A 12,174-nucleotide genomic window follows, 5' to 3' on the forward strand; every position below is an offset into this window, starting at 1 on the left:
GAATGGTGCCGTCCGTTCGCCTCTCCCCTTCCTCCTCCTTCTGCCCGCCCTGCGCAAGATGGCTGCGAGCGGCGCCGGTTCGGGCGGCCGTGGGCGCGCGTCGTGAGGTAGTAGGAGCAACTCGAGGCAGGTAGCGGTGGGGAGGGAGCACCGCTGTGCAGCGGCCCCTCCGTGGGAGACGAGCAGTAAAGGGCCTGTGCGGTGCTCGCCGCGCTCGTTCTTCCTCCCCTTGGACCGGGGCCGAGCGGCGGGTCCCGGCCGGGAGCTGGAGCCGCTCTGCGGGGCCGGGCTGCCCTCGGGCGGCCGCAGGGTCTGGAGGGCCGCAGCTATCGCAGCGCGTGCTGCACCGCCTCGGTGATTCGTGAACGTTCGTGTCTAATTCTAATGAATTCCTAATCCCTTTCTATTTGCAAAAGGCCCCAAGAATCAGGTGTTGCAATCTGAAACTTGTCGATAGGTATCCAGCTGCTGTAGTCAGCATCACGCATTGCTGTTATCATGTGCGTCCTCAGAAACGTTAGCAGAGATAGCTCTACCTCTCAATTTCTTGTCTTTTTTTTTCTTAAATAAATAGCTTTTTGTTTTGGATTACTCAGTAACACGTTGTGTTCCCCTGCTCAGATCTGTTCTTTAGGAAATAAGACACTTGGACAGCAGGATGACATCCATCATCAAGCTGACCACGCTCTCCGGAGTGCAGGAGGAGTCTGCCCTGTGTTACCTGCTGCAAGTGGATGAGTTTCGGTTTCTGTTGGACTGTGGCTGGGATGAGAACTTTTCTATGGATATTATTGATTCCCTAAAGAAGTAAGTACTTTGTGCACTCTAAATATGCTTTGTGTTTTCTGAAAGCTCTCAAAATAACTTCTTGACAGAGTTGGGATACTCTGCAGAAGTTGGTTTTCAGATCGAGTCTGCTGATCTTGAAACACAAGGCAAGAGTTCAGATGTGTGTGTGTGTGTGTGTATAGATATATGTATATATGTTTGTATATATACATTTTGATCTCTCCCAGAGGAGGGCCATGAAGAAGGAAGCTGGGCTTGTTCAGCCTGGAGAAAAGAAGGCTGTGGGGTGACCTCATTGCAGCCTTTCAGTACTTAAAGGGAGCCTACAAATAGGATGGGAATCAACTCTTTGAAAGGGTTGATAACTGCAGGACAAGGGGAAATGTTGAGGGAGGGAAGATTTAGGTTGGATGTCAGTGGGAAATTCTTTACCAAGAGAGTGATGAGGTGCTGGAACAGGCTGCCCAGAGAGGTTGTGCATGCCCCGTCCCTGGAGGCATTCGAGGCCAGATTGGATGGGGCCCTGGGCAGCCTGGTCTAGTATTGAATGTGGAGGCTGGTGGCCCTGCGTGTGGCAGGGGGGATGGAAATTATTGTGTAGTAGCATCTAAGATGTTTTGGGTGTCTTACCTGAGAAGCATTTAAATTTAATCCCTGTTTTAATAATAGCTGTCAAGAATAATGTGCATGGTCCAGTCACTATGTAAGGGACCAAAAAGCTGACTCCTTCTGCCCAACTTGTATTTTCACTTGTTGCGTTTGTTTTAGGCCCTTATGTTTTTGAATTATGATAGCTAGTCTTTGGCCTGAGTTCTGAAGTTATACCACAGTTTTCAAGGAAAAGCAGCTTGTGTTTTTATTTATATAAATTAATTTTTAAAATGAAGCTAAAACTCGCCCTTATTTTTAACCCAAATGTATTTTGATTTGATTGGCCTTTGCATCCTGTTGTTTGTACTTCCTCATTTGAAGAAAAGTTGTAATGTATTTTAGGTTTTTTAGATACATAAGCAGTATCGTGTTTGCTCTGAATATACCTTTGGTTCTTCAGTTAATGAACTTTCTGGTATCCAAATATATGCTGAAGTCTTTCTAATCAAGAACATAGTGCAAAACTTTTGGAAGTTTGTATGTCACCCGGTCCTTGAACTGAGATCTGAAAACATAAGTTATTTAAGTTTTTATTTTACTTGAGATTGTTTGGAAAAAAAACATAACTTTTAATTATGTTTTTAAAAACTTTATTCTAAACTGAAAAGACTTGAGTTCCCATGTTTGTTGTTCATACTGTGCAGTTGATCTCAAGACAGTCGTGGTAGGAAGTATGTCATACCATATACAACTCCCCACCATCTTCTGCTGTACTTCTTTTGTAGGCATGTACACCAAGTTGATGCTGTTCTCCTTTCTCATCCTGACCCTCTACACCTTGGTGCTCTTCCATATGCAGTTGGAAAAATGGGATTGAACTGTGCCATTTATGCAACTATTCCTGTGTATAAAATGGGACAGATGTTTATGTATGATCTCTATCAGGTATCTTTTCGGTTCACGCCTTAATACTCAATATCTTTGACAAGGTAGAGGGCTTGAATTTTTGAACATTCTGTGCTTCTTATTTGTTTTAGTCTCGCCATAATACTGAAGATTTCACACTCTTTACATTGGATGATGTAGATGCAGCATTTGATAAGATACAGCAGCTAAAGTTTTCTCAGATTGTCAACTTGAAAGGTAAAGTCCCATCAGCAAGTTTTGATAGCTTAGTGATTCTGTTCCCTTTCATTGGCAGTTCAGGTAACTTTTTAAAAGGAGTATGTTATTTGAATGTTGTGCATTTCCCAGGTGTCAGTCTACATCAGCCAAATGTCAGTAGAATTTCCATTTAATGAGGAGAAGGTTATGCCAGGGTTGATGGATTTTACTGGTTAGATAGGAAGGAGAGAGATGTTACTGATTTTCATACCTCAATTGACTTTTTTCCAAGTGATAGCTTTGGAGATTAGCTACTTATTTACCTATTAGTTAGAGTAATAGGTTTTCATACGTGTCATCTACCTAAAATATTGAAAGCTATCTAAGAGACCATTCTTTTTTGTAGGCAAAGGACACGGTCTGTCAATCACGCCATTGCCTGCAGGTCACATGATAGGAGGCACGATTTGGAAGATTGTCAAAGATGGAGAGGAAGAAATTGTTTATGCAGTTGATTTCAACCACAAGAGGGAGATGTAAGTTCAATATAACTAACTATATTTCTCTGATGTGTTAAGTGTGTATAATTTGTGTGATAAATAAGTATGGAAGTAGTGGTGCCTTTCCAGATGTGAGAGAACCACTAGTTTTACTTGGATTCATATCAGTGAATTTGAAACAAGCTTTAGCCCTGGGTTTCTTCATTCTGTTCAGATTTCTTTTAGATTGAAGCAGGAAACATTCAGAAAGCGTTTGTATCATGCACTTGAAAAGCTTTTCTTGTTATTTTGAAGAGGGAAATAACACACAGCTTCTCTTTGTCATGTAGGAAACAGTTTTTACAAACTCTGTTTTCTGTTTCTCAGAATCTTACTTGACTTAGAAGGAACAGGAACTCTTAAAACAGTGTGCTCAAATTCAACCTATCAAGATGGAATTTGCAGTATAACCATAGAGTGTAGTTGTTTTTAGGATGTTTTTGGGATACACAATATTTACTTTCTGAAAAATATCCTAGAGGCTATGGAGCAAGTAGATGAATGTTGACTCTTAAAAATTACTGCGTGGCTTACTGGATGGTTGAGATTTAAGAAAGTTCATGGTTTTGAAATTCCTGGAAAATGTTAAAGAAAAATGTGTGGGTTTTTTCTATCTTAGCTGACAGAATATTTCTCATGTCCTGCCTTCCTCCCATAAAATGCTTGTTTAGGAGAGGAAAAAAGGCAAGAAAATAAATATCGAAGTAGCGTTTACTCGTTAGTGTTTGTTACTGTGCTTTTTAATATGCATCTCACCCAATTTAAGCATAAAAACAGAATTGTAGAACATTCAGAATGGAAATGGTCCCACAGGGATCATGGAATCCAGCCTCTGGCTCCACACTGGGCCACCCAGCATTCAAGCCCTATGTCTGAGAGCTTGTCCAAATGCTCCTTGAACCCTGGCAGGCTTGGTGCTGTGACTACAGCCTTAGGGAGCCTATTTCTGGTTTAATTGAAGTTACGCTAAAGAGACTTTCAGGGAGTGAGGAAAAGAGGAAGGAAGTAAAGTGAACTAAATTGAAACTGTTTTTTTCTAGTAATTGTAAATATTTATACAGTTGATAATAAATATTTACTACATTAACCTCCTTGGAATTACTTGTTTAATCAGACTGACTCTTGGACACCTTCTTATTCTTGGCCTGAAGTATTTTCTTTAAGCAGCTCTTTGATTTGCTTATATGTGATACCCTGTTTTTTCCACTGTTGAAATATACATGGAAAACTGTATGTTCGCTGTCTTATTTTTTCCTTGTAAAATAAAAATGCTGACAGTGAGTTCTGGCCTTTTTTTCCACAGCCATCTGAATGGTTGTTCATTGGAAATGCTGAGCAGGCCTTCATTGCTTATTACAGATTCATTTAATGCTACTTATGTACAACCCAGGAGGAAACAAAGGGATGAACAGCTACTAAGTACGTATTCTGTTTGGGGCTCAAGATAGCAGTAACTGATTTATTAGCCACTGTAAATTGTTTTTTTTTGTTTTTTTTTTAAGAAGTTTGCTAACATCTAAATTAAGAATCTTTATTCAATTTTAACAACTTTTGAATTGCTTTTTCCTGATGGTACTAACCCTGTGGGGAAAATGTTTTCATAAAAACAATGACTTGCAGTCATGTGAAAGTCAAGTGTATGTGAAAATAGTGTATTTTACCCAGTAATGTTTGACTTGAGGGATTTTTAAATGACTTTCCTTAGCACATTCTTCTATTAATCTCCATTTTACTGATGTTTGAAAAAAAGTTATTGTAAAAATTAGTAATCAAGGTGGTGGGATCTTCAAAGCTCTAGATGTGGTTAAAAGTAGTTCTTTCTGTTTTAACTCTACTTAGCTAATGTTTTGGAGACATTACGAGGTGATGGAAATGTGTTGATAGCTGTGGATACAGCTGGCAGAGTTCTGGAACTTGCTCAACTTCTTGATCAGATCTGGAGAACGAAAGATGCAGGATTAGGAGTTTACTCTCTGGCGCTTTTGAATAACGTCAGCTACAATGTAGTGGAGTTCTCTAAATCACAGGTTTGTTTTCATTTTGATATGCAGTTGTGAGGGGGGTAGCAAGATGTGTATTCAAGAGCTTTTTTTTTTTCCTCTTTAACAGTAAGAAGTGGCTGAAATCTGGGTGTTGTCCTTATTCTAGAGTGGGTGTTTTTCTCAAGCAAATATTTTTCTTTTCAATTAAGTTACACAAAGTCCAGTCATGGCTGCTGCCGTGGTTCTTGATATTCATTTTATCACAAAACTTGTTAAAATAGTTTATAGCTCTTAAAAAGGTGTATTTAAATTACTCACTTGTGTTGTCTACCCTACATTATTTCTACACATATTGAGAAACTTTGTAATTGTGCATATTTCATTCTTCTGCTTCCTGTCAGGTTATACATTTTTATATAGCTTGTATTACTATAGATAACTTTGTCTAAATATTATATTGTAGGTGGAATGGATGAGTGATAAATTGATGAGGTGCTTCGAAGACAAGAGAAACAATCCTTTCCAGTTCCGCCATCTCTCCTTATGTCATAGTCTGTCTGATTTGGCTCGAGTGCCTAGTCCAAAAGTTGTCCTTGCCAGCCAACCTGATTTAGAATGCGGGTTTTCGAGAGATCTTTTCATTCAGTGGTGCCAGGATTCCAAGAACTCCATAATTTTAACTTACCGTACCACACCTGGAACACTGGCACGATTCCTGATTGATAATCCTTCTGAAAAAGTTATAGATATTGAGGTAAAAATTGCCTGTATATCTTAAAGTTTTTGTGGTGGGCTACCTGGGGGAATATAAGTAAAATTGAATTTAGTTCTCTTTTTTTACCTGCTGAAAATGCTTTTAGTGGCAGAAGAAAATCTGAAATGAGTATGTTACATATATAAAGTGTTAAGGATAAATTTGTATAAAAAAACAAGTCTTAGTAGGAAGTGCAAAATATTTTTTGTTGCTGCAGTTGAATTAGGGTCTAATAAGGTGAGCATGAAGTTGCTTTTAAATATTTATCTTTACACAGTGTTTTTTGTCCTCACATTAAAAAAAATCTCTGCATACAGTTTAGGTGCAGATCCAACTACGGATGGATTATTCTTTCTGGAAACTACTTCGGGTTTAGATTAGGGGAGAATCAAGTCAAATGAGTACAGTGTATCCTACCAGAGTAAGATAAGTGAAACTTATGAACTAAAAGAACACAATTATTTGTTAGTTATGCTGCCAGATTGTATTCAAATAGTATACCTGTGCCTACTTCACTCTGGTAAATAGTGGTAATTTCTGGGAGTCCTTTGCGATCCCAGTAATCATTTCAGTCCTGATGATGCAACTTGCTTTCAGTTTTAGGTTGGATTGGTTCAGTGTTACTAGAATTGAACATTATCATATGTGACCTGTAGTCTAATCAGTTCTGAAAAACAAACAAAAAAAAACCCAAAACAAACCAAAAAAAAGAAACAAGGCTTAATGTTGTTTTGCCTGCTAACATGTAATTTTGCCAGGTACTTCTGTTCACGTTAGAGGCTCAAAGGTCAAAAAATAGCAGCTCACCTTAGAGTATTTGCATTTAGTTATTGAAGGGAGGTGTTTCCTCAAGATATTTTAAGGAATTATTGTAAAATGAATTGATCTTAATACTTCAGAATTAATTTTATGTTCTTATGTAGTTTGTACTAATTGACTACGTTGTCATGACGTTGTCATGCTAAGGTGCCATGTGTTTATGTAAGTTGTTACATAAAGGACAAGATCATATTTGTCCTTGGTACTTAAGTATAAATATTATCTTACCAGCAGTGTGTAGGAGAAGTATTAACAGCAAGTCAGCTACTCACAGAAAGTCTAATTATTACTTTATTTATAAGTTGAGAAGACGTGTCAAGTTGGAAGGAAAAGAACTTGAAGAATACCTAGAAAAGGAGAAACTAAAGAAAGAAGCAGCTAAGAAGTTAGAGCAGTCTAAAGAGTAAGTATGTTAGCTGTTGTGTTCTGCTGTTATTAGTTGAGATGCATGTTCAGCCTGATGTTTCAACCATTTACAGGGGCAAGTGAAAGTAACAGTTTTGGTAGGTTTGTCTGAGTGCATCGAGGAGTCAGAATGGTTGTCTTTAGTCAGTGGTTGTCTTTAATCCATTGTTACTATAGACCTGTTTCATCTGAATTTTCTGAACATTTTCTCTTCAACTGTCCTTGCCCTTAGTCTTAACTGTTACTGTCCAGTCAGTGTGTTTTTGTAATACTAAACCTGATGAAAAAAGAAAAGAAAAGGCTATTATTCTTGGAATACCATTTCAGGGCAGATATTGATTCCAGTGATGAGAGTGATGCGGAAGAAGACATTGATCAGCCAACTGTGCATAAGACCAAACATGATTTGATGATGAAGGGTGAAGGTAGCCGGAAAGGAAGCTTCTTCAAACAGGCAAAGAAATCTTATCCAATGTTCCCAGCCCCTGAAGAAAGAATTAAATGGGATGAATATGGCGAGATTATCAAGTATGTGGGGAGAGCAGTGGTAATGCTTAGTAACATGTAATAGCCATGAAATAGTTCAAAAATAGAAGTAATGAAAACAAAAATAAAAATACAAAGCGATTCCAGTCCAGGTTTTTGTTTTGATTTTTGTTGCTGTTGTTTGCTTTCTTTTTTCTCTTTATGGGAGAAAAGATTAAAAACTTCTTTTGAATTTGGCATTTTCCTGCTTTATATTCCGCATAATTTTGAAAAATTTATAGAGCTTCATTAAGGGGTATCATTTAGCCTAGAAAAATCTGGCAATATTTGTCCTATTTTTATGATGAATACATAGTAGAAACCCTTAAATTAGTAGTATTCTGCAAGATATCAAAGTTCTTTTTTTTTAAGATACAAAGGTGACACTTTCCACTTGAGCTCTGTCCATATGTGGAATTATTTAAGGAAAACATGTTTAAATTGTTAACACTAAAAATTTTAAAATAACTCAGTATTTATGTCAGAACTGCTTGTTTCTATACTATGTAATGCTTTGGATTTACTATAAGACTATTAAAAGCAAAATGCTTTTTCTCCTTTAGACCAGAAGACTTTCTAGTTCCAGAACTTCAGGCAACAGAAGAAGAAAAAAGCAAATTAGAATCTGGTTTGACAAATGGAGAGGAGCCAATGGACCAGGATTTATCAGATGTTCCTACCAAGTGTATATCAGCAACAGAATCCATGGAAATTAAGTGAGTGGCTTTGTTCTTGTTTTCATAATTTCAGAGCCAAGAGAGGAAAAGAATCATTATTATATAATTATTTGTTTTTTTTAACATTGTGAGACTGGATAGTGGCTCCCTGTATTTTTCCCACTGCACAAATGTCTTTTGCAGAAGGATCAATAAGAAATCTATGCCAGTCTAGTGTCAGGCTATTAATAATGCACATATTTCACATTCTGTTTTGTTCTGCTTGTTACCTGTGTGACAAAAAAGAGATTATGGGTGAATTCTAGTACTGCACTTCTCCTGAATCCATCCTCCAAAGCCTCAGCTGTTAGAGGATTATTTGGAGCTGCACGTGTATATATGCTGATATTGTACTAATCTGTATTTTACTGATCTGTAATGTACCTTTTGCTGACATTTTACTATGATGTAGAAGAATTTTTTGCAATGTTTTCCATTTTTAAATTAAATCTCACAAAATATCTTTGAGATATATGGTTTTTGTTCTTTTGCATCTTTTTTTTTTGTTCAAACTAGAGCCAGGGTTACATATATCGACTATGAAGGACGCTCAGATGGGGACTCAATTAAAAAAATCATTAACCAAATGAAACCAAGACAACTAATCATTGTCCACGGGCCACCTGAAGCCAGCCAGGACCTTGCTGAATGTTGCAGAGCTTTTGGTGGAAAAGATATTAAAGTGTATATGCCAAAACTACATGAAACTGTAGATGCAACCAGTGAAACTCATATTTACCAGGTAAGGTGCTGGAATTTGTTACTTGTATGTACAAGTACTGAGAACTGTAGTAGAGCAGCTGTAGTGGCAGACTTTCTTTTTAACCCTCAATTTTTTGTTAGAGGAGATGCTAAACATTTCATGTGTATACTTGACTTTGACATTAACAGCTGCTTTCAGGTGTAAGCATTCTCCTATGCTCAAGTGAGTATTTCTCATAAGAAGTGTTTAAAACAAAACTTGAATGTGAGGTCGGTGTTCTTCAACCTGTAGTGCAGAAGGCCGTGTTTATGTCTCTGGAAGCATCAGTTTGTTTTACTCAAGTCTTAATAGCTTTGTTGTGTCTATATTTAAATTACTGCCATATGTGACCTGGAATTCAAGATTCTTTTTGAAATTTCAAGAGGAACCTTAGAGAGCAAAGGAAAAAAAAAAATCATATATTGGACTCTCTGTACCCAGTAGGTTAGAGGAAAGCATTTTGTATGCTGTTTAGACATGAGTTCTTTATTCCTTTTATCCTTTTACAATTAATCTAAAAGCATCACTAGAATTGTTGAAAGAAGTGTTTTTGCTGCTTTTCAGAGAAAAATCTGTTAGCCTTGGAAGTAGAAAGTTCCTGTTACTCAAAATTACCTTGTTCTGGCATTCTTTAAGACAACAGACTTTTGTGGGTTTTTTTTTAGTATTGCTAGGGTGTAAGAAATGACAAATCTATGATTTTTCACAAAGTATTTATCTGAACAAAACTATAATAGCTCTATATTTCGTTTCAATTTTGTTGTTATTCATAAAGGTGAAATCAATCTTCATAAATTCAGGGATTCTTAATATATTTTTTTTCTTTCTCGTTGAAACAACTGAACAGATGGAGTACTCTGGAGACATTGAATTAGAAGATAATAGATGAGAGCTGGATATCAGAATCCTGATGTCTTTTGGTTGGATTGTGCTGCAGATAATTAGTTGCAATTTCATTTGTACAGTTGCAGCCTTGATTTCTCTGTTGCGATAGTGCACCATCCCTTGTGGATAGCAGTCTTTCAGGGTAGGGCTTATTTAATTAGTTCATGTCTTGGAATGTATGAGGAATCAAAGTAATATTTTGATGACTTAAAGTCTGATATTGTCAACTTTCCCTTTCTCTATAAAATATATTTTTTAAGAAGGTTGAAATTTGGAGCAGCTGTTTTGTAACCCGAATATATTTTTAGACATTTTCCTTAAATTTGATAAGGCCAATTGAAGAACCCCTTGGCCACAAAAAAACAAGTTGCTTTAGAAGGCAATGATTGTTCCTTCTGTGAGTCTGACTTGTTTTGCAGTCATACTGGTTCTTATTTTAATCAAGATTTTAAAAGATATAGTTCTCTTCTACTGTTTAAGTTGACTCCTGAAATGAGATAATACAAAATATAATTTGTATTAGTGTAGGATGTCTCCAAATGACTATGAACTAAACCTATGCAGAGAGAGTAGAAGAAAAACTGCTTTAAAAGCATGAAGTAAGAACCGGGTTGTTTTGTTTTGTTTTTTTCTATCAAACCATGCTTTTATTTTTGTGCACCCCAGGTCAGGTTAAAAGATTCTCTTGTCAGCTCGCTTCAGTTCTGTAAAGCCAAGGATGCTGAGTTGGCTTGGATAGATGGTGTCCTGGATATGCGGGTCTCGAAAGTGGATACTGGAGTTATTTTGGAAGAGGGAGAGCTGAGGGAAGATGAAGAGTTAGAGATGCAAGTGGATGTACCTTCTTCAGACTCTAGTGTCATTGCACAACAAAAGGCCATGAAAAGTCTCTTTGGTGACGATGATAAGGAGATGTGTGAGGAGAGTGAAATCATCCCTACTTTGGAACCACTGCCACCTCACGAGGTACAGAAACTTTCCTGGATTAGACTACTTCTTTTTTTTTGAGTTCTGTGTGCTAATGCTGTTACTATTGTTTCAGATTTCAAGCTTTTCAGCAAGCACTATCTATTGCATTCAATAATGGTGCCTCGCATGTGGTTATCATCTATTTGTGAATATTAGATCTTAGTGTTCCATATTTGTAATTAATACCTGTGGATTTTTAAATGAGTTGATATTAGTCCTTCTTGGGTTCCATTATGTGTTGTTGATGCCATGGGAAATACACTTATGTACTTAAGTAGACATATGTCTTTGAAATTCGTGCATCTCTACTTCTGAGTGATGTGAAAGCTCATTAAGTTTTTTCATGATATTACTCTTAAATGAAAATACTTGCATGTGTGAATAGGTAATTTCATTTGTTCAGTTAATGAAGTACTTCCTTATCCTAGAATTACTTAAGATACTATTGCAGAGTCTTGAATGTAATCTGTTCCAGGAGCTAGATAAACATAGATAAACAACTCTAAAGTCTCTTCAGATTCATGACAGCCATCACAGAACCAGGTACTGGTCAGTAGTGCAGCTTACTGCAGCTCTGGCCCTGGCATAACTTGGCTCAAAAGAGTCTTCAATATGTGAGCGCGGAAAGAAGTCTTTTGCTTGATAAATGACTTTTAAGGCTTTCCATCCTGGAATTGTCTTGCTAATTTTCTCCTCTGTAGTCCTGTAGCCTATCCATAGGCCATGCTGTTGCCAACACAATAAGGAAAAGATCTTTGGAAAAATGAAAGGCGGTAAGTAGCAGGAATTTTAAAACTGTGTACATTGTTTAAAGGTTCCTGGACATCAGTCTGTGTTTATGAATGAGCCAAGACTATCTGACTTCAAGCAAGTTCTCTTGCGAGAAGGAATTCAAGCTGAATTTGTAGGAGGAGTGCTTGTGTGCAACAATATGGTGGCTGTTCGCAGGGTAGGTGATCTGTGTCTTAAAACTCTTTGCTAACTAATTTTCTAAATGAAAATTATGCTTCTTGTTAGTTTAAAGATATTAAATTGAAATATCATTTTGTTTCAGACTGAAACGGGGCGCATTGGATTGGAAGGCTGTCTCTGTCAGGACTTCTATAGGATAAGAGAACTTTTATATAAGCAATATGCTATTGTCTAAAAGAAGCACTTAAAGGTGTTTTCGCTTGAACTTCTGAATATGCAGAGGATTTCTCTCTGGACTTTTTGTAGTTTTCTAATTTATACAGGGGAAAAGTAATTCATAAAGAACAGTTAATCACCCTGAACATGTAAATAACGACCGTTGTTGCTCTTCATAAATCTGTTGGTATGTTCCATGTTCTTGACTTTCAAACTGTTATGACTT

General features: G+C 37.2%; 1 protein-coding gene across 2 annotated transcripts; it reads left to right on the forward strand.

Moving 5' to 3' along the window:
- Positions 1 to 646: 646 nt before the first annotated feature.
- Positions 647 to 11,967, forward strand: CPSF2 (cleavage and polyadenylation specific factor 2; the record flags this gene model as incomplete). Of its 2 annotated transcripts, XM_079537619.1 has the most annotated exons (14): positions 647 to 807; positions 2,166 to 2,325; positions 2,418 to 2,523; positions 2,891 to 3,020; positions 4,327 to 4,442; positions 4,863 to 5,050; positions 5,469 to 5,759; positions 6,881 to 6,981; positions 7,311 to 7,511; positions 8,072 to 8,224; positions 8,741 to 8,966; positions 10,518 to 10,817; positions 11,635 to 11,769; positions 11,875 to 11,967. In XM_079537619.1, the coding sequence occupies 14 exons, from the start codon at positions 659 to 661 to the stop codon at positions 11,965 to 11,967; spliced, it is 2,349 nt and encodes a 782-aa protein (XP_079393745.1). The 2 variants fall into 2 exon arrangements, with proteins under 2 accessions (XP_079393745.1, XP_079393744.1); XM_079537618.1 differs by lacking the exon at positions 8,072 to 8,224 and having other exon boundaries at positions 659 to 807.
- Between the last annotated feature and the right edge of the window lie 207 nt (positions 11,968 to 12,174).

This window comes from Tetrao urogallus, assembly GCF_951394365.1.
Source record: "Tetrao urogallus genome assembly, chromosome: 6".
Classification (NCBI taxonomy): domain Eukaryota; kingdom Metazoa; phylum Chordata; class Aves; order Galliformes; family Phasianidae; genus Tetrao; species Tetrao urogallus.